General features: G+C 37.6%; 1 protein-coding gene and 1 pseudogene across 1 annotated transcript; both read right to left on the reverse strand.

Moving 5' to 3' along the window:
* Nucleotides 1-9551: 9551 nt before the first annotated feature.
* Nucleotides 9552-10489, reverse strand: LOC117081295 (olfactory receptor 481-like). Its single transcript, XM_033207121.1, is given in 2 exon segments — nt 9552-10180; nt 10183-10489. Coding segments are annotated over 2 exon segments (936 nt in total).
* A 10662-nt stretch (nt 10490-21151) lies between these two features.
* LOC117081011 lies at nt 21152-22757 on the reverse strand (annotated as a pseudogene).
* Between the last annotated feature and the right edge of the window lie 450 nt (nt 22758-23207).

Genomic DNA, 23207 nt, shown 5'->3' on the forward strand with positions numbered 1-23207 from the left:
AATGCATGGATCCATTAACTTACAAGTGAATAAGGAAAATGTAGTATATCCACATAATGGAATATTATTTAGCCATTGGAAAGAATGAAGAACTGATATATGTCTCAACATGAACGAACCTTGACAACACTACACTAAGTAAAAAAGACTAGTCACAAGAGACCACATATTATCTAAGGCCATACATATGAAATGTCCATATAGACACAGAAGGTAGACTGGTGGTTGCTTATGGCTGGGGGGATAGGAATATGTAAGGTGATACTAAAGGATACAGGGTTTCTTTTTGAGATTATTAAAACTTTCTAAAATTGACTATAGTGAGTCTTGAAAACATCTGTACATATGCTAAGAACATTAAATTATACACTTTAAAATTGTAATTTGTATGGCATGTGAATTATATCTCATTAAAGTTGTTAAAAACAACGTGGTCTTTCTTTGTATCAAATTATAAACTACTGAATTAGACAAAATTCATACTCATAAATCTCTTCCAGTTAACTCTGTCTTTGGAGGTTTATGTGGTTTCTGCCAGAAACCTTGTGATTTTAAAAGCTTTGTTTTTGGCCGGGCGCGGTGACTCAACGCCTGTAATCCCAGCGCTTTGGGAGGCCGAGGCAGGCCGATCACGAGGTCAGGAGATCCAGACCATCCCGGCTAACACGGTGAAACCCCGTCTCTACTAAAAATACAAAAAAAAAAAAAAAAATTAGCCGGATGTGGTGTAGGGCGCCTGTAGTCCCAGGTACTCGGGAGGCTGAGGCAGGAGAATGGCGTGAACCCGGGAGGCGGAGCTTGCAATGAGCCAAGATCGCACCACTGCACTCCAGCCTGGGAGACAGAGCCAGGCTCGGTCTCAAAAAAAACAAACAAACAAACAAACAAAAACAAACAAACAAACAAAAACTTTGTTATTTAGAAAGAAAAAAGAGGGGAAAAAGAGGGTCTTTAAAGCATGCCATTAAGATTCTTAGAAGGACATAGGACTAGCTTAAAGAGTCAGAGAGGCCACAATGAGATACCATCTCACACCAGTTAGAATGGCAATCATTAAGAAGTCAGGAAACAACAGGTGTTGGAGAGGATGTGGAGAAATAGGAACACTTTTACACTGTTGGTGGGATTGTAAACTAGTTCAACCATTATGGAAATCAGTATGGCAATTCCTCAAGGATCTAGAACTAGATGTACCATATGACCCAGCCATCCCACTACTGGGTATATACCCAAAGGATTATAAATTACTCTACTACAAAGACACAAGCACACGTATGTTTATTGCGGCACTATTCACAATAGCAAAGACTTGGAATCAACCCAAATGTCCACCTGTGACAGACTGGATTAAGAAAATGTGGCACATATACACCATGGAATACTATGCAGCCATCAAAAAGGAGAGTTTGCGTCCTTTGTAGGGACATGGATGCAGCTGGAAACCATCATTCTTAGCAAACTATCACAAGAACAGAAAACCAAACACCGCATGTTCTCACTCATAGGTGGGAACTGAACAATGAGATCACTTGGACTCGGGAAGGGGAACATCACACACTGGGGCCTATCATGGGGAGGGGGGAGGAGGGAGGGATTGCATTGGGGAGTTATACATGATATAAACGTTATGCACATGTACCCTAGAACTTAAAGTATAAAAAAAAAAAAAAAAAGAGTCAGAGAGGCCTTAGATCTTTCTGAGGTCTCAACAGAGGATCTTACAGCCCCAACCTGAATTTGATCTTTGACCTGAAGTCGTTTCCTACCATGAGAATCCTTCTGGAAGATATCAGGGATGAGAAATAGCCTTATTTTCAAAGCCAGCAAGATCTAGCTTTCTTACATTTTTTCTAAATGTTTCTTTGAAAAAAGTCCCGTCTGGTGTTGATAATTTATTGATGATCAAATCAGATATATATATATATATATATAGGGAAATATATATATATATATATATATATAGAGAGAGAGAGAGAGAGAGAGAGAGAGAGAACAGCTGTCATTAAAAATCCACCTGTGCAAATCTGTAAAACAATGTGTAAGTTGTTTGTGAGACTAGGTGAAAGAATATAGAGTGTGCTGCAGTTTTATCTCAGCTGTTCTAAGAGGATTCCACTTCACACTTGAGTTCTTTAAAAACATTGTCCATCATTACTATCATCTGCACATTTTAAGAGGAAATGTTTTCTAATAAAATGGAAACATCTATGAAGAAAGTGGGTGAAACTAAAAGGCCCTAGAAATGTCTGCTCATTCAAAATTTTGTGATAAAGTATATAGATAAAAATGAATAGGTCAAAATGAAAGCTTATCTATACACATACCTCCATGTCTTCAGCATATTATTTTTATGCTGAGTCTAAAGAATAATTGCCCAAGAACTTCTGTCTTAAAGTATGTTAGTAAAGAAATCTAAACATTTGTGTGAATATACAAATTAATTTCTTTTGTAATCTATAAGTATATATTTTGATACGTATGATGCATAATACTTTGTAATACAGTCATGCATAGTATTAACAATGGGGATGTGTTCTGAGAAATGAGTTGTTAGGCAATTTTGTCATTGTGCTAACATCATAGGGTATACTTACCCAAACCTAGATGGTATAGCCTACCACACATACAGGCCATATAATATAGCTTATTACTCCTAGGCTACAAATCTGTACTGCATGTTGGTATACTGAAAACTGTAGGCAATTGCAACAAAATGGTAAGTATTTGTGTATCTAAACACATCTTAACATAGAAAAAGTCAAGGAAAAATGTGGCATAGAAAATTAAAAATAGTACACTTGTATAGGGCACTTATGAATGGAGCTTGCAGGAATGGGAGTTGCTCTGGGTGAATCAGTAAGTGAGTGGTAGGTGAATATGGAGGCCTAGGACATTCCTGTGTAATAGACTACACTAATACACCTTAGCTTACTGTAACATTTTTACTTTATAAATCAAATTTTTAAAACCTTTCTGACTCTTAATTTTAATTTTTATTTTTCTGTCTGTCACCTAGGCTAGAGTGCAGGGGCACGATCATGACTCACTGCATCCTTGACTTCCCAATCTCAGGTGATCCTCCTACCTCAGCCTCCTGACTAACTAGGACTATAGGCATATGTCACCATGCCTGGCTAATTTTTGTTGTATTTTTTTGTAGAGACAGTTTCGCCATGTTGCTGCGTCTTGACTCAAACTCCTGGGCTCAAGTGATCCTTCCATCTTGGCCTCCCAAAGTGCTAGGATTACAAGTGTGAGCCACTGTGCCTGGCCTTTTTGACTCTTTTGTAATAACACTTAGCTTAAAACATAAATACATCGAACAATGGTTTAAAAAATATTTTATTTCTTCGTATCCTTAGTCTATAAACTTTTTCTATTTTTAATTTTTTAAATTTTAAACTATTTTGTTAGAAACCAAGACCTAAACACACACACTAGCCTAGACCTATACAGTTATGATCAGCAAAGTCACTGTCTTCCACCTCCACATCTTGTCCCACTGGAAGGTGTTCAGGGGCAATAACACAAATGGAGCTGTCAACTCTTATGATACAATGACTTCTTCTGGAGTATCTCTTGAAGGACCTGCCCAAGGCTGTCTTACAGTTAAGTTTTTTCATATATATGTAAAGCGAGTATACTCGAAAATAACAATTAAAAAGTAGAGTAGATATATAAATCGGTAATATAGTCATTTGTTATCATTATCGAGTATATGTATTGAATGTAATTGTATGTGCTATACTTTTATATGATTGGCAGCACAATAGGTTTATTTAGACCAGCATCACTACAAACATATGAGTAACACACTGCTCTACATTATGATGGCTATGGTATTACTCGGTGATAGGAATTTTTTAGTCCCATTATAATTTTATGAAACTGTTATATATGTGGTCTATTGTTGATCAAAACACTGTTATGTGCTGCAGGACTGTACATAAAGTCATATGTGAATTCAATATTTCAGCTTCAATACGTAAACTTCAAATGTAAAAATTATGATAGTAGCACCCAAGAACATGAGGCAGGTGGTAAAAGACTCTTTGTACCAAGAAGCCAGGGCTAAGATGGATATTATTTTGTGTCCTGCTCTTGTTGGGACCATTAGGACTGCTGCTTTTAGGCCTGAATGGTACACATCAGGGGATTCTGACAAGTGAATGTGCCTCTAGACAAGGCCCAAGTGTTTAGAGATTGCTGCAGACCAGGAATGGGACAAAAAAAGACTAGTGGCCACCAAGACATGGCCATGTGGGAAGCATACGGTCTTGTGGGTACATACCCCATATGATGGTTTTCCTGTTTTTGTTTTGTTTTGTTTTTTGAGACAGCGTCTCACTCTGTTGCCCAAGTTGGAGTGCAGTGGTACGATCTCGGCTCACTGCAACCTCCACCTCCCGGGTTCACGCCATTCTCCTGCTTCAGCCTCCCTACTACAGCCGCGTGCCACCACACCCGGCTAATTTTTTGTATTTTTAGTAAAGACGGGGTTTCAACATGTTAGGCAGGATGGTCTTAATCTCCTGACCTCGTGATCTGCCCGCCTCAGCCTCCCAAAGTGCTGGGATTACAGGCGTGAGCCACCGCGCCTGGCCAATGGTCTTCCTGTTTTAGAAGAAGGTAAGAATGAAACTTCTTTTACCATCAGCTTAACATAAAGGTTGACATTCTTAGAGACAATGGAGGAAACTGGCACAAAAGAAAACAAGAAACTAAACCCAGAATATAAAAACGATTCCAGGCTCTTGGTAAGGGAGAAGCCTGCCCACAGGAGAATCATAAAACAAAGAGAATCTGCTATACAATTGAGGGTCATAAGCCTGCTATTTTCATTTTCTCTAGACAAAGAAGTACATCTTAGTAAAAATCTTTGCTATTGAGAGTTACATGGATGAAGGTATCTGGCGCTTAAAGGGTCAACAGAACTCTTGGTTGTCTTTCCTGACTTGTACCTTGCATATGATGCAGTCTGCCAGGCCTTGTCTCTACTGCCCATACCTGCTGATTTACCCTATCTTCTGGCCTGAGAGGAACACAATTTTTGAGCTTATGAGTAAGCCAAGATCTGACCAATTAAACATTCAAATAGATGTATATTAATTCTCCAAAAGGCCTATAAGACTTCCCCAGATTTTATCAGGTAGAATAAGTTGTCCTCTCCTTTATATTCCCCTAACAGTCATTCCAAATTTGAGATTGAACCCACCTAGGGGTTTGTTTGGAAATGGTAGATTTTTGTTTACTAGGACTGGAGAAGACAATCAGCCTAGAATGGGCAGGAGCCAAGAATGCTACATGTTTGCAATACACAGTCACACACACACACAGTAAAGCATTTTCTTGCCCAAATGTCAAGGAAACTACTGTTAAGAAACATAACATGTAACACTTTGTTCATACCATTTGAATGGAAACCACTGTATTTTTTTTTTTTTTAATTTACTTTCAGTTCTGTGATACATGTGCAGAATGTGCGGGTTTGTTACATAGGTACACATGTGCCACGGTGGTTTGCTGCACCTATCAACCAATCATCTAGGTTTTAAGCCCTACCTGACATGTATTAGGTATTTGTGCTAATGCTCTATCTCCCCTTGCCTCCCATCTCCCGACAGGCCCTGGTGTGTGATGTTCCCCTCCATCACATGAGATGATCAATGAGAAAAATGTCCATATTTTCTCATTGTTCAACTGCCACTTATGAGTGAAAGCATGCAGTGTTTTGTTTTCTGCTCCTGTGTTAGTTTGCTGAGAATGATGCCTTCCAGCTTCATCCATGTCCCTGCAAAGGACACGAATTCATTCTTTTTTTATGGCTGCGTAGTATTCCATGGGGTATATGTGCCACATTTTCTTTATCCAGTCTATCATTCATGGGCATTTGGGTTGGTTCCAAGTCTTTGCTATTGTAAGTAGTGCTGCAATAAATATATACATGCATATGACTTTATAGTAGATTGATTTATAATCCTTTGGGTTTATACCCAGTAATGGGATTGCTGGGTCAAATGGTATTTCTGGTTGGAACATTTATTTCATTATTGTGAACTTCTTAAAAGAAAAGTACATGACGCATACAACTTCATTTCTTTAGTTCAGAGCCTAGTGTTAGGAATATGAAAGATATTATATAAATATTTATTGAATTAGAGTTAATATTTAGCAAATAAATATTTGTTGAGTGCTCGGTCTGTACCAGACACTGTGCTTTGAGCTGAGGATAATTAGGTCAGCTTCCCACATCACTATTTTGCCCACCCACTAAAGTTTGTACAACTGCACTTCCAACTCCCAATGGCCTGTTAACTCTTATCTTCTTTATGTCTCAGTTTAAATGTCATTTTGCAAGTGAAATTTTCCTTGATCCTCACAAAAGATATCATGAAGAATTAGGGCTGAGAAAAAAAAAGCCAGAGGCTGGGGCTTTTGACAGTGTAGCAGGATGGGCACACAGAGGTTGAGGGTCAAAGATGTCAAGGCAGCTAAGACTCGACAGACCAAGATCCTGCAGAGGAATAAACTGCAGAGAATTGAGTCTGAAATGTGATGTGTAACTTCCCATTAAGAAATTTAACTACTCCTAAGCTGCACATGGGCTGGCAGAATATCAAAACAGTAAGCAGGAAGCAGCCTGTGGGAGGCTGAAGATCTGAGCAGATTTCAACCTTCTGAAATGCTGATATGATAGAATTTGATAAAAATACCATTTAAGATGGAGGGGACTGAGAATACGCCAAGCTTTTATGTGAGGCTCCTAAAGTGCTATGCCTTACCTGGAAATAAGACCAGCCTTGATGTGTTGCTGGATTCGGTTTGCCAGTATTTTATTGAGCATTTTTGCATCAGTGAAAGGGAGTTTATTAAGGAGAATTGATTCACATGATCACAAGGTTAAGTCCTACAATAGGCCATCTGCAAGTTGAGGAGCAATGAAGCCAGTGGTGGATCAGCCCGAGTCCCAAAACCTCAAAATGAGGGAAGCCCACAGTACAGCCTTCAGTCTGTGGCCAAAGGCCCAAGAGCCCTTGGCAAACCATGAGTATAAGTCAAAGAGTCCAAAAGCTGAAGAACTTGGAGTTTGATGTTTGAGGGCAGGAAGCATCCAGCATGGGAGAAAGACGAAGGCTGGGAGACTCAGAAAGAAAGATTGTTAAATTCTGGGATTCAGAACACAAAAACATGTGTCCATGAACATAAACCACATTCTCTAATACCAACTCTTTCTTTTCTACAGGCAATATTTTGCTCTCACACATGCCTTCTCTTTTTTTCATTCTTCAGTTGATTCAGAACTTGGGAGGGGAAAATGAGTTTAAATATAAAGCCTCTCCCAAAAGGACTGTAACAGTGCCAGATGCAGCCATACCCTCTACATTTGGGTGATTAAATTAATTGAGCCCCTTAGAATTGAAGAACAGAGGACAGATTTCTGCATGGACTTATCATAATCAATTGGGAAACACTTAATTCTCCAGACAAAAGAGACTTAGATGAGGATAGATTAATATATGACATATCTTTCTTTTGAGAGAAGGAAAAGGTGGGAGGGAGGCTGACCATTTAGACAGGTACACAGTGAGGGCCACGCCAAGTCTGTTGGAGTACTAGTCCTCACAAGAGGTGACATTTGTGAGGTGACCATATTAAGAAAAGAAACAGAGGAGAAACAGTTTGGGGAGAAATATGATAAATCCAGTCACAGCACGCTGAGTGTGAGGGTCCTAGGGAAAACGTCAATGAAGTCTATCTGTCCTCCAAGGAAGGTTGCATTTGGAGATAGGAATACTGTTAACCACATAGGGGACAGCTGACCCCACTGGAGAAAATGAGGTCTCCCTTGGGTTCCATGGGGAATGGGGATAAGGACAGAGATCTGAGGATGTACCCTGGTCAAGAGTGAAGTGTGGAGGGTGAGATGAAGAGCAGGCTGACAGAAAGAGTCCATGAAAACCTTCAAACACCAGAGTTCAGTGTTCTCACCATGATGCTAAGATGGCTCTTTCTCAGACTGAAGTTACACCTTTGGGTGCCCTCTCTTTGGAAAGGGCCACGTCTGTGCTAACATTAACCCCAGAATTATTGCATTGGGGGGATTATAGGCCCATAATTAATGCAAGTAAAGAGGTATAAACAGGGAAACAGGACCAGAGAAATTGCACAAGATGACTTCTAGACAGAAGAAGAGAAGATTTCCTTGATCTGGTCAGTGAAGAACCCAGGAATGGGAGGTCGGACTGTAAAATGAATGGTCACTCCCTACTGTCTTGGGATCTGTATGACATCATTACTATACTAATAATGCAAATATATTAACTAAAATGTTAATCAGAAATTGTTGTGGAAGAAGCACTGGAGGGAATCAATGTAGAGACAATTGCCTTAATCAGACTGGGTCACAAACCCCTACAAAAAGGAAAGTTGAAGAAGCAGTGATGATGGACACCTTTTTGAGAGACACTGTAAAAATGTGTGGCAGATATATGTTTTGCCTGGATCATAATTTCATGTCTCCTATCTATAAGCTGTTGGTCAAAGAAAGTCTCACTATCTAAAGAAATGTCTGCTTTCAAAATCCAACTCTAGTGCTCATCTGTTAAGACTTCATTTATAAAAAGAGTTAGCTGAGATTTATTCAGAGTTTCTTCTGTGCTGTGTGGGTTGTATCTCTTAATGGCCAAATACAGGAATCATAATTTTTGCTCTGGCTTAAATAAAAGAAAAATAAATAGAAGCTTTTTGACTCTCAGATTGCCATTTTCAAAAGTTTAAACATCCATGGACCACAGCAGAGTAGGACATTTAAAGAAAGTAACCTGGACTGCCTGACTTGTTAACATTACCATTGATTACACATCTATTGGAAATTCCTTTCCCAGATGTTGTTTTATAAGATGGGATTTAGAAAAAGTTGATCTTTGAAATATGTCTCTTTGTGTCTCTATTTAATTAGAACTCTGTAATTGGCGAATGGGGGACATCTCATTAGAAGCTGTTTTCTGAGGTATTTTTACCTTGACAAATCCATGTTTAATTTGATTCCAGGCTGGGCGCAGTGGCTCATGCTGTAATCCTAGCACTTTGGGAAGCCCAAGGCGGGCGAATCGCTTGAGCTCAGGAGTTCAAGACCAGCCTGCCCAACAGGGTGAAACCCCGTCTCTACCAGAAATACAAAAAGGAGCTAGATGTGGTGGTGCACACCTGTAGTCCCAGCTACTCAGGAGGCTGAGGCAGGAGAATCGCTTGAAACCGGGAGGAGGAGGTTACAGTGAGCTGAGAAGAGATTGCGCCACTGCACTCCAGCCTGGGTGACAGAATGAGACTCCATCTCAAAAAAAAAAAAAAAAAAAAAAAATGACTCCAGCAGATGTCCATATAAATTACACAGTTACCTTTGTACCTGGAAGTAAGCATTGGCTTTCTATATTTATACAAGCTCTTCACTATATAAGTGATACAGTCAATGACAAATATAAATAGAATATTAAGCACAAATGTCTCCCAAATCATTGCTTTTGATATTTATGGATTATACCTGATTTAATTCAGGAAAACCAATGTGTTCTTGCCATCAATTTTCTCATGGCCTCTTTCACCTCCTTATTCCTAAGACTGTAGATGAGGGGGTTCAGCATGGGAATCATCACCATGTAGATCACAGATGCCACCTTGACCTGATCTGCTGAATAGCTTGACTTGGGCATCACATAAACAAACAAAATGGTCCCATAGAACAAAGTGACTGCAGTGAGGTGGGAAGCGCAGGTGGAGAAAACCTTCTTCCTTCCCTCAGTAGAGAGCATCTTCAGGATGGAGCGGAGGATGTAGACATAGGATACGATTATGGTAAACAGCGTGCTGATAAGGACAGATGCAGAGGAGATGGCAGGGGATATTTCAGCAATGTAAACATGGCCACAAGAAAGCTTCAAGAGTGGGAAGAGGTCACAGAAAAAATGGTTGATTTTATTTGGACCAGAGAAGGACAGGTTCATCGAACAGCCTGTAAAAGACGAAGTGTTCATGAATCCACCCAGGTAGGAGGCTCCCAGTAGGAGGAGGCAGATGACTGGGGGCATTTGGATGGAGTAAAGCAGGGGAAAGCAGATAGCCACATAGCGATTGTAGGCCATAGTGGCCAGTAGGAAGCACTCTGTGGTTCCAAACATGACATCAGAGCAAGCTGTGCTATACAGCCCGTGACAGGAATAGTTGTTTTCTCTCTTAAGAAACTGATGAGCATGATTGGTGTAATCGATGTGGAATACCCAATGTTCACAAAAGCCAAATGGCTGAGAAAAAGGTACATTGGGGTGGGAAGCTTTGGGCTGCTTTGGATTAAGAGGATTATGCTAATATTTCCCACTATGGTAATTATATAAACTGTTAGAAAAACCATGAAGAAAATGGCACATAGCAGAGGATTGTCTGTTAATCCCAAAATAATGAACTCTGTCACTGTTGTATTGTTTTCTGTCTCCATCTATCCATTTAAGGGTGCCTATTAAAACCAGACCAGAGGAAATTAAGTTGGTTGAAATGACCCCACAGTTAATGTATATGCCTAGATGTGATCTTATTCAATTTTTAATATGGTAACTTTGCCTTATAAAATATTTTGTGCAAACAAATTTTCCTTTCAGATTCCATGAAATAAAACTGAAGACTTATCTTGGGATCCAGCTATTTTACCCCTATTTGTATACTTTAGAGTAAGTCTAATCACCATGTGCACAAGAGATACATAAATGGATGTTTACAACAACATTTATTAAAATAACATAAACTGTTAACATATTAATAAATGTTCATAGAAAAGTCAACTCTAGGCCAGGCATAGTGGCTCATGCCTATAATTCCAGCACTTTGGGAGGCTGAGGTGGGTGGATCATTTAAGGTCAGGAGTTCGAGGACAGCCTGGCTAACATGGTGAAAACCCACCTCTACTAAAAATACAAAAATAGCTAGGTGTGGTGGTGGGCGCCTGTAATCCCAGCTACTTGGACGGCTGAGGCAGGAGAATCGCTTGAACTCGGGAAGCGGAGGTTGCAGTGAGCTGGGATCATGCCACCGCACTCCAGCCTGGGGAGACAGATTGAAATTACCATCTCAAAAAAAAAAAAAAAAAATCAACTCTTAATTTTCCATGCCCATCCCAAATGTGTCTTTCCCAGTGCACTCTTATCTCAATAAATGCTACCTCAAGTTATACAATTAATTGGGCCTAAAAATTGACTTTGACATCTCTTTCTTTCTGACTTGCTCCTTTTCATAGAGTGAAAATAACCACATCCTTAATTATAATAATTGACAACAAGAGCTAGATGATGTCTATGTTTAAGATGAAGAGGTCAAACAATTTTTATTATAGTTGAAAGTTAAACATCCTAGATATTTTGCAAAATATCCCAAGACTTATCTCCTATAGCATACCTTGTCATACATGTGGGATTGTGTGAAGCAATAAGAAAAACCTATGTATCATTATGAACTAGGATTAAATGGAAAGTGAATGGAACTATTTGGGAACCTATTTAGGTACATTTTAGTTTCACCAGTTCTAACAAGCAGCTATAGAGAAACAAGAATTGTGAGAGTATTTGATGGGTGCTGGCAAGTTAAACAAGTATGGAAAGAAGTAGCCAGATAGAAAAGGTAGGAAGTTATATTGAAAAAAAGATTAATTGGTGTTTCAAAATGATGGTCCCTGTGTTCAAAATACAGCACATGATCAAGGAAAGGGGAGAATAGATAAGTCATATTCATTCTTTCCCATGACTCTGATCTAAAGATCAACATATTCTTTAGAATAATTTGCTTTTTCTTCAAGAAAGCCTACGTGAAGAATAATTAAGGAAACGTACATACATAATTATCAGCAACCATACTCTTACCCAAACACATTCTATCAAATTTCATTGAATCTAAATTACATCAGAACCATGACAACTGTATGCTCTAGTGTAAATAATACTAGGATTGCGTGCCTGAATTATTAAATTTTGGCTTTTTTTATATGTACAAGCACCCAAACCAGATATGAATTTAATATTTTTAAAGAAAATAAATGCATAAAAGATACAAATGTTTTCAAAGTTGAATATAATTGCCAGCATGGAAGACAAAGTGACCAGCAGAGACACCATGGACTTTGCAGCCATGCAAACCTGGGATCAGAGTTTTTAGTTCTGCCTCTCACAGTCTGGAATCACAGGCAGGTTACAAAAACTTTCTGATCTTCTGTTTCCTTACCTATAAAAAGAAGATAATACATACTTCATATGATTCTTGTGTTAAAATATACAATGTGGGAAAACACCAAGCACTGTTTACACAATAAGTAGATGCTCAATTACTAAACATTTGCTTGAAATAATCAACCTGTTTCTGGTATGAATAAAATAACCAAATGTTCCTTAATCCTAAAATATAAGTATAAACTCGTGATACATTTATTGTAACACTGGAGATAGATTCAAGGGAATTGTTATCATACATCAAGGCCATATTTAAGTGAGGTTTGGGTCATCTGGTACATTATTTACTTCAATTGTAATTACAAATTAATCACTTCACTTGTTTTGGAAAATTACATTGATAATCCATTGGGACAAAGAAATTATATGTACACATCTATTGGGACAGTGAGATAACCTGTCCACATGATCAGATAAAGGCTTATGAATGCAGTATTTTCTACACACCCAAGGATTCCATGCATTTTTAAATTTAGTGATTTGAAAAAAAGAAATTATAACATTTTACTATTACTGAAGTTGAGCTTCAGATCAACATGATTAATATGGTTGCAGCAATTTGTGGCACTTCTGAAATGTGGCTATATTCAGTGGCCCAAGTTTTAAAGTCACTTAGGTTTAGAAATCATCTGGGTTTGCCAGTTTAGTTTACAAACATGTATAGAATAGAATTGCAATATTACTTTCAGCATAATGAGTAGCATACACTTTTAAAAAATTATTTGCGCATTCCACATCTTATATTTATAAGATGTGCATTCCACATCTTATATTTTCTTTCTTGTTCTAGGATACTTGATACTTGGTGGTGGTACGTATTTCTCTCACCTCTCCTCATATTTCTCTCACCTCACCTCTCCTCATTGCCCACTCTAATCCACTAATATGTATGCTTTCCAATAGAACAATGGTGCCTACACTAAAATTTTTTTGTGACTTTGTCACACACAGTTGCCACATTGACTGGCAGGTTGCCATGGCACAACTGACTCTCATGGTGTTCCTGAACTATGGCTGCATAACAGAACATTCTCTAGGTTGAAGGCCAAATTCCTTTGGTCTTGTCCTTGAAGAGCCCGTAGGTCAGCCCCTCCACATCAAGAGGACCTAACTGCTCAAACATATATGGATCCAATTTCCTTATTTTGCATGTGGCTTTTCAGTTTTATCAGCATCATTTGTTGAAGAGTTGTTCCCCCTCCGCCCCATTGGCTAGTCATTGGCACCCTGCACAAAGATCATTTGAGCATATATGCCTGAGTTTATATCTGGAATTCCTGTCTATCCTTCTGTTTTCCATCTGTCTTTATGCCAGTATCATACTATTTTAATTACCGTAGCTTTGTATTTTGAAATCATGAAGTGTAATGCCTCCAGTTTTGTTCTTCTTTCTGAAGATTGTTTTGGCTGTTTGGGGTCTTTAATGGTTCCATATGAACTTCAGGATAAATTTTTCAATTTCTGTGAAGAATTCCATTGGGATTTTGATAGGGATTGCCTTAAATATGTAAATCATTTTGTGTAGGATGGACATTTTAAACAATATTAAGACTTCCAATTCATGAACACAAGATGTCTTTTCATTTGTTTTTGTCTTCTAAAATTTCATTCATCAGTGTTTTGTATTTTCAGTCTACAAGTTTTTCACTTTCTTAGTTAAATTTAAACCTATGTATTTCACTCTTTTTGATGTCTTTGGAAATGGGATTATTTTCCTGATTTCTTTTTCTGATAGTTCATTGTTCGTGTCTAGAAAAGCAATTGAATTTATGTGATGATTTTGTGTTCTGCAAATTTAATGAATTCGTTTATTAGTTCTGATGGTTTTTTTGTTGAATCTTAATGATCTTCTACATACAAGATCGTGTTGTAGGCTTACAGAGATAAGTTTACTCCTTCCTTTTATATTTTAATGGCTTTATTTCTTTTCTTGCTTCATTCCTCAATATTTCCAGTACTATGTTGAGTAAAACTGGTAAAAATGGACATCCTTGCCTTGTTCCTAATCTTAGAGAAAATGCTTTTAGTTTTTCACCATTTAGTATGATATTAATTGTGACTTTATAGTATGTGGCCTTTACTATGTTGAAGTAAATTATTTCCATAGCTAATTTGTTAAGAGTTTTTCTCATGAAAGTGTGTTGAATTTTGTCAAATGATTTTTCTGCATCTATTGAGATGATTCTTTTTTATTCTTTTTTTTTGAGGCAGGGTCTCACTCTGTCCCCCAGGGCTGAGTGCAATGGCACCATCACTGCTCACTGCAGCCTCTACCTCCTAGGCTCAAGCAATCCTCCCACCTTAGCCTCCCAAGTCATGGGACTACAGGCATGTGCCACCATGCCAGACAAATTTTTTGTTTTTTCTAGAGATGGGGGGTCTCACTGTGTTGCCCAGGCTGGTCTTGAATTCTGAACTCAAGCAATCTGCCTGCCTCAGGTTCTCAAAGTGCTGGGATTATAGGTGTGAGCCACCATGCCCAACTTGGTTTTTTTAATGCTTTATTCTGTATCACATTGGTGTATCACATGATCAATTTGTATATGTCAAATCAACCTTGCACTTGCATGCCAGAGATAAATTCTATTTGTTTATGGCATAGAATTATTTTATTTATTTATTTATTTTTAGACAGAGTTTCACTGTTGTTGCCCAGGCCAGAATGCAGTGGCACGATCTCAGCTCACTTCAACCCCCGCCTCACAGGTTCAAGTGATTCTCTCGCCTCAGCCTCCCAAGTAGCTGGGATTACAGGTGTCCGCCACCACGCTCAGCTAATTTTTGTATTTTTAGTAGAGACAGGGTTTCACCATGTTGGCCAGGCTGGTCTGGAACTCCTGATCTCAAATGACCTGAATGCCTCGGCCTCCCAAAGTGCTGGGATTACAGGCATGAGTCACTGTGCCCAGCTAGAATTCTTTTTTTCTTTTCTTTCTTTCTTTTTTTTTTTTTTTAATGTGCTTTTGAATTTAGTTTGCTAGGAATTTGTTGAGAATTTTTGCATCTATGTTCATCAGGGACATTGGAACGTAGTTATATTTTCTTGCAGTATTTTTGTCTGGCTTTGGAATCAGGATAATGCTGACCTCATAAAATGAATTTGGAAGTATTCACTCTTCAATTTTCAGAAGAGTTTGAGAAGGATTGGTGTTAATTCTTCTCTAAATATTTGGTAGAATGCACCAGTGAAGTTCAGGTACTCTATTGGCTGGGAAGTTTCTGATTACTGTTTCATCTCCTTAGTTATTGGCTCATTCAGATTTTCTGCTTATTTATATTCAGTTTGGGCAAATTGTATATTGTTGGTGTATGACTGTTAAAAGTAGTCTCTTAGGATCTCTTTTATTTCTGTGGAATCAGTTATAATGTTTTCTCCTTATTTCTAATCTTACTCATTTGAAACTTCCTTCGTTCTTTTCTTCGTCTAGCCAAAGGTTTGTCAGTTTTGTCTACCTTTTTAAAAACTAACTATTAATTTTGTTGATTTTTTTCTTTTTTCCTATTTCATAGATTTCTGCTCCAATCTTTGTCATTTTCTTCCTTTTGCTAACTATGGGCTTAATTTGTTTTTCTTTTTCTACTTCCTTGAGTTGTAAAGCTAAGTTAATCCAGATCTTCTCATTTAATTTAGGCAATTGTCACTATAAAATTCCTTTTAGTACTGTTTTGGCTGCATCCTATAAGATTTTGTATATTCTGTTTTGTTTTCATTTGTCTCAATATATTTTTTATTTGTCTTTTCGATTTCTCCTTTGATCCACTGGTTATTCAAGAGTGTACTATTTAATCTCCATATATTTGTAGATTTTTTAGTTTTCCTTCTGTTATTGATTTCTAGTTTTATCTGATTATAATCCAAAAAGATACTTGTTAAGATATTAATCTTTAAAAATTTGTTAAAACTTATTTTGTGACCAAACATGAAATAAATCCTGTAGTATGTTTCATGTACACTTGAGAAAAATATGAATTTTTGATGCTGTTGTTTGGAATGTTCTGTATGTCTGTTAGGAAAATTTGCTCTATAGTGTTGTTCAAGCCTCCTGTCTCCTTATTGATTTTCTCTCTAGGTATTCTATCCATTATTGAAGGTGCCTGTTAAAGTCTTCTTCTACTATTATTTTATTAATTTATATTTTAGGTGCTCTGATGTTGTGTGCATGTATTTAAAATTGTTATATCTTCCTGATACATTGGACCTTTTATTATTATATAAGGACCTCCTTTGACTCTTGTAACAGTTTCTGACCCAAAGTCCGACATAAGTATGGTCAACCCTGCTCTCTTTTTAAAAAAATTTTCCATTTATTTTAGATTTATGGGGTACATGTGCAGGTTTATTACCTAGGTATATTGCATAATGGTGAAGTTTGGGCTTCTAGGGAACGTATCACTCGACAGTGAACACTGTATCCAATAGATAATTTTTTTAGACCTAATACCTTTTGGAGTCCCCAGTATATTATTTTCTTGTTTATGCCTATGTGTACCCATTGTTTAGCTCCTACTTATAAATAAGGATATGCCTTATTTGATTATCTGTTTCTGAGGTATTTCACTTAAAATAATGTCCTCCAGCTTCATCCTTGTTGCTGCAAAAGATGTGCTTTCATATTTTTTATGGCTGGGTAGTATTCCATGCTGTGTGTGTGTGTATATATATATATATATTATATATATAATATATATATCATATTTTCTTTATCCAATCAACTGTTGATAGACACTTGGGTTAATTCCATGACTTTGCTATTGTGAATAGTGCTGCAATAAACAAACAAGCTCAGTGGTCTTTTGTTATAATGATTTCTTTTCCTTTAGGTAGATGCTCAGTCATGAGATTGCTGGGCCAAATGGTAATTCTGTTTTTATTTCTTTGAGAAATCTCCATACTGTTTCCCTTAGCAGTTGTATAACTTACATCTCATCAATGGCATATAAGCATTCTCTTTTTCTCTGCATCCTCATCAACATCTGTTATGTTTTGACTTTTTAATTACAGCCATTCTAACTGGAGTGGGATGGTATCTCATTGTATTTTTGATTTGCATTTCTTTAATGATTAATGATGTTGAGCATTTTTTCATATGCTTGTTGGCCATGTGCATGTCTTCTTTTTAGAAATGTCTGCTCATGTCCTTCCCCCACTTTTCAATGAGGCTACCTGTTTTTTTCTTGTTGATTTGAGTTCCTTACAGATTCTGGATATTTGTCCTTTGTTAGATGCATAGTTTGCAAATATTTTCTCCCATCCCGAGGTTGTCTGTTTACCCTGTTGATTATTTATTTTGCTATGTAGAAGCCCTTTAATTAAGTCCCATTTGTCTATTTTTGTTTTTGTTGCATTTGCTTTTGTGGTCTTAGTTACAAATTATTTGCCGAGGCCAATATCCAGAAGAGTTTTTCCTAGGTTTTCTTCTAGAGTTTTTATAGCTTCATGTCTTACATTTAAGTATTTAATCCATCTTGAGTTAATTTTTGTATATGGTGAGAAATAGGGATCTAGTTTCATCTTTCTGCAGATGGCTGGCCAATTTTCCCTGCACCATTTATTAATTAAGGTATACTTTTCCCATTGTTAATTTTTGTTGACTTTGTCGAAGATCTGGTGGTTGTATGTGTGTGATTTTATTTCTAGGTTCTCTATTTTGTTTTGTCGATCTATGGGTCTATTTTTGTACCACGATGATTTTGTTATTATAGCCTTGTAGTATACTTTGAAGTGAAGTAATGGGATACTTCCAGCTATATTACTTTGCTTAGGATTGCTTTCGCTATTTGGGCTTTTTTTTTTTTTTTTTTTGTCTCATATGAATTGTAGCAATGTTTTTTTCTAATTCTGTGAAATACTACACTGACAATTTCATAAAAATTACATTGAACCTGAGGATTGCTTTGGGCAACGTGGTCATTTTAATGATGTTGGTTCTTCCAATCCATGAGTATGGGATTTTTTTTTTTATTTGTTTGTGTCACCTACAATTTCCTTCATCGGTGTTTTGTAGTTCTCCTTGTAGAGGTCTTTTGCCTCCTTGGTTAAGTGTATTGTTAGGTATTTTAATCTTTTGTGGCTGTTGTAAATGAGATTGAGTTCTTGATTTGGTTCTAAGCTTGAGTGTCATTGGTATATAGAAATTCAACTGATTTTTTACATTAATTTGTATTGAAACTTTACTGAAGTTGTTTATCAAGTCTAGGGTCTTCTGGAGGAATCTTTAGGGTTTTCTATGTATAAGATCATGTAATCAGTAAACAGAGATAGTTTAAACCTGACAAAATCCTGAACAGACCCATAGCTAATTTCATACTTAATGGCCAAAGACTAGATGCTTTCCCCAGATATGAGGAACAAGACAAGAATGTCTGTTCTTGTCACTTCTAGTCAACATTGCAGTGGAGGAAGCAAGGCAATTAGCAATAACAAGAAATAAAAGGCACCCAGATTGAAAAAGTAGAAGTAAAACTGTGTTTGCAGATGACATGATTTCATAGAAAACATAAACATATATAAAAATATAGAAACCCATTATAATTATAGGGATGAATAAATGAGTCCATACAACTTGTAGGATATAGGATAAATATAACAAGGCAGTGGTATTTCCTTGCATTAGTAATGCAAAATATAAAAATGAAATTAAGAACACAATTCCATTTACAGTAATATCAATTTTTTAATGCTGATAGGAATGAAATAAAACCTAATGAGTGAAAAAGCCTTATGCTCACTAATTGGAAGTCTTAATATTATTAAGATGGAAATACTTCCCAAATTTATCTGCAGATTAGACAAAATCCCTATCAAAGTCCCAGATGGTTTCTTTATAGAAATCGACAAGATTATAAAATGTATATAGAAATGCAAGTGACCCCAAATAGCCAAAAGAATCTTGAAAAACAAGAACTAACTTGGAGAATTCACACTTCCCAATTAGTATAAAGCAATACTAATCAAGGCCAGGCTTGGTGGCTCATGCCTGTAATACCAGCCCTTTGGGAGGCCAAGGTGAGTGTTTCACTTGAGGTCAGGAGTTCAAGACCAGCTTGGCCAACATGGTGAAACCCCATCTTGACTAAAAACACAAAAATTAGCCGGGCGTGGTAGCGGGTGCCTGTAATCCCAGCTACTCAGGAGGCTGTGGCAGGAGAATTGTTTGAACCCGAGAGGCAGAGGTTGCAGTGTGACCCATTGTGCCGCTGCTCTCCAGCCTGGGCAATGGAGTGAGACCCTGTCTCAAAAACACACAGCAACAACAGACAACACTAATCAAGACAGTGTTTACTGGCAAAAGGAAAGACATACAGATCAATGGAATAGAATTGAGGTCAGAAATAAACCCATGTGTCTATGGTTAACAGGTTGTCTATAAGGATGCCAAGAATATTCAGTGAGGTAATGAATAATCCTTTCAATAAATGGTGCTGGGTCATTTGAATATCCACATGTAAAAGAATAAGGTTGGACCCTTATCTTAACCCACATACAAAAGTTAATTCAAATGGATTGAAGACCTAAATGTAAGATTTAATACTACAAAACTCTTAGAAGAAAGAGGGGAAAGTCTTCATGATCTTGGATTAAGCAATAGATTCTTAGCTATGACATCAAAAGCATGATAAAAAAAAGGGGGGGGAAAGAAAAAAGAGAGATAAATTCCACCACATTAGAGTTAAAAACTTTTTTGCTTCAAAGGAAACTATAAAGAAAGGGAAGAAACAACCTACAGAATGGAAGGAAATATTTGCACATGGTATGTCTGATCAAGGATGCTATCTAGAATCATTTAAACAATCTAAAGTCAATACAAATACCCCAATTAAAAGTGGACAGAGAATTTGAATATTTCTCTGAATTAGACGTATAAGTGATTAATAAGTATTTAAAAGATCCTTGATGTCATTTGTCATTAGGAAAATATAATTCAAATCAAGAATAATATGTTACTTCACACTCCCTATAACCATGTGAACAATGTAACCTCAAAATTTCTTCACCAGCGTACATCATCTAATCTTCCACACTCCACTTCAGAACTTCCCTACCAGGTCCATGATCTGTCAGCAGTAATAACACTTCCCACCACTGTGAGGTTCATAAATTAGAAGTAGTTTATTTTTATGCTCTAAATCAATTTAAATAACATTTGAATTATTTGTTCCTTGAGAATTTAAACAAATTAATTATTAAACTGTGTGCTCTAATGCTTTGTGGGAGAGAATAGGAAAACATCTCTTTGACAGATTTCTCCAAAATTTCCATGGAAATTGGTATGTCAAAAAATGTCCATTGCTTTTGGGGTCACTTTATAAGCTTATTTTTTCCATAAATGCATTCATGATTTTTTTTCTAATTTTCAAATCTGTTTGATTAAATTTGAAAAAGTATTCTCTTAAATTGCTTTTAATTTTCTCTATTTTAATCACATCCTTATTTTCAATTTCAACTTTTCGTGTTTGTACTTTCTCCCTCTTTTTGGATTAATTATACTAGTCGACTCGATTTTTTTCTTTTTCTTCCTCCCTTCCTTCTTTCCTCCCTTCTTCCCCTCCTCCCTTCCTTCCTCCCTTCCTCCCTCCCTTCCTTACATTCTTTCTTTCTTCCTTGCTGTCCTTCTTTCTTTAGTATCATAATTTTTTTTCTTCCCAAAAAGCAACTGCTATCATTAAAATACAGTGTTCCAAAGCAATACATTCCCTGAATGGATGTGTGAACACACACACACACTCACACACACACAAACACACACAACATTTAAAAATATTTTAAAACTGCATCCTCTCTGTAGTAGGAAAACGGTGAGACCAAGACATATTAGGCAGTTAGACAATACTTTAACCAGTTTGCGCACAAAGTGATATTAATTGGAAGTACTCCACTTTTCCCACCTTTATTTATCAAGGTATGCAGTTTTTTTTAAATGGTCAGGGCTCTTTTTTTGTCTTCTGAGGGAAAACCCCAATTACATTGCCTAGTGTTTCTCTTAGGGCTATCTGCATTTCTTTGTTTCTCAGATTGTACACAATGGGGTTAAGCAGAGGCATCAGTATTGTGTATGTCAGGCCCTCAGCATGTCTTCATGGAAGGAGTTGCTGTTCTTGGGCCTCAAATAGACAAAGCAAGCAAATCCATAGTGTATGGACACAACAGTGAGGTGGGAGGAGCAAGTTGAGAAGGCCTTAAACCTCCCCTTTGCAGAGGGCATCTTTGTGACTATGAACACAATGAAGACATAGGAAATCATAATTACAATAAAGCTGCCCACCAACACACAGGCAGAGAGTACAAAAATAGCCATTTCATGATCGGAAGTGTAATTACAAGCAAGGGGCCTGGCGCGGTGGCTCAATCCTGTAATCCCAGCACTTTGGGAGGCCGAGACGGGCGGATCACGAGGTCAGGAGATCGAGACCATCCTGGCTAACACGGTGAAGCCCTGTCTCTACTAAAAATACAAAAAACTAGCCGGGCGAGGTGGCAGCGCCTGTAGTCGCAGCTACTCGGGAGGCTGAGGCAGGAGAATGGCGTGAACCCGGGAGGCGGAGCTTGCAGTGAGCTGAGATCCGGCCACTGCACTCCAGCCTGGGTGACAGAGCGCGACTCCGTCTCAAAAAAAAAAAAAAAAAAAAAAAAAATTACAAGCAAGGGAGACCACTGGTGAGAATAGTGCCGGATAGTGTTCAAGTCGCAAAAAGACAAGTTGAATACAGTGACGATGATGCACAGAGAAAGCAGGAACCCAACCATCCAAGAAACCATCATCATCTGTAAGCGGATCTTTCTTGTCATAAGGGTGTGGTACTGCAGTGGGTTGTGGACGGCCGTGTAGCGGACATAGGACAGAGCGGCCATGATGAAACAGTTGTTGGATGCAAAGCCCAGAAAGAAAAACATCTGTGTGGCACACTCAGGAAGAGAAATGGTCTTGCTCTCTGACAGCAAGTCTACCAACATGTGAGGGATGACTACCACAGTGGTACAGGTTTCTGAAAAGGACAGGCCACAGAGGAAAAAGTACATGGGAGTGTGAAGGCTGTGGCTGAGCTTGATGGTTCCCATTATGGACACATTTGCAGTTAGGATGGTCATATGGGAGAAGAAAATCACCACAAAAAGTAGACTCTGCAGGTCTGAAAAACTGGAAAATCCCCACAGAATGAATATGCTCACTGCAGTGTGATTGCCCATCCTCCTGGTGGGCACGACCACTGTCTATCAATGGTGCAGAGGGGCTCTTGGTCACAAGTCTGAGATCACTGTATAAAGCTCCTTATGCACTGATTTATCTTTATTTTATTCAGGGGAACTGAGCAAGTGTCAGGCAACTCTTAGAGAACCTGAGGAAAGGGAGTTAAATGCACCTAGAAAGAGGTCAAGGTCAGGAGCCTGAGTTAAGAGAAGAATGATTCTAATATGATAATCTGTATAGATGAGTGGGCCCAAATACTATACCTGGATTTTACCCCAAAAGCACTGTTTATCTCTCTTTTCTCCATTCTGGATCTGCAAGGAAGACACAAAATATGAATGAAAGTTTTTTGATCTCACTTACTGGATTTTGAGATGTTATATTTGTCAAATGCTTTTTGTGATTTAGTGGTACCCTAGCACTCAGGGGTGCTTAAAATAAACTGTTGATTGAATGAATAAAATAATTCCATCGTTTAAAATTACTAAAACACTTAGAAAATTCTGAGAGATCAGCGAATATTTCCAAAATAACATTCACATTTCTTTCAATGCAATCCTATCTTCATCAGTGCTCTCCACAGTGTAGTGGTTCCGAGGGTGACATTTGTGTCAACAACTAGAGCAGACAAATCAATTTAACATGTTGTATCTTCTGGGTTTCTATATGTGGTAATAATTAAAGCTTGAGACATACAATATCAATTTTTCTTATTACAATAGTTCTTAAGACATATCATTAATTTTTTAGTTCTTAA

This window comes from Trachypithecus francoisi, unplaced genomic scaffold (genome assembly GCF_009764315.1).
Source record: "Trachypithecus francoisi isolate TF-2019V2 unplaced genomic scaffold, Tfra_2.0 Lachesis_group8, whole genome shotgun sequence".
NCBI lineage: Eukaryota > Metazoa > Chordata > Mammalia > Primates > Cercopithecidae > Trachypithecus > Trachypithecus francoisi.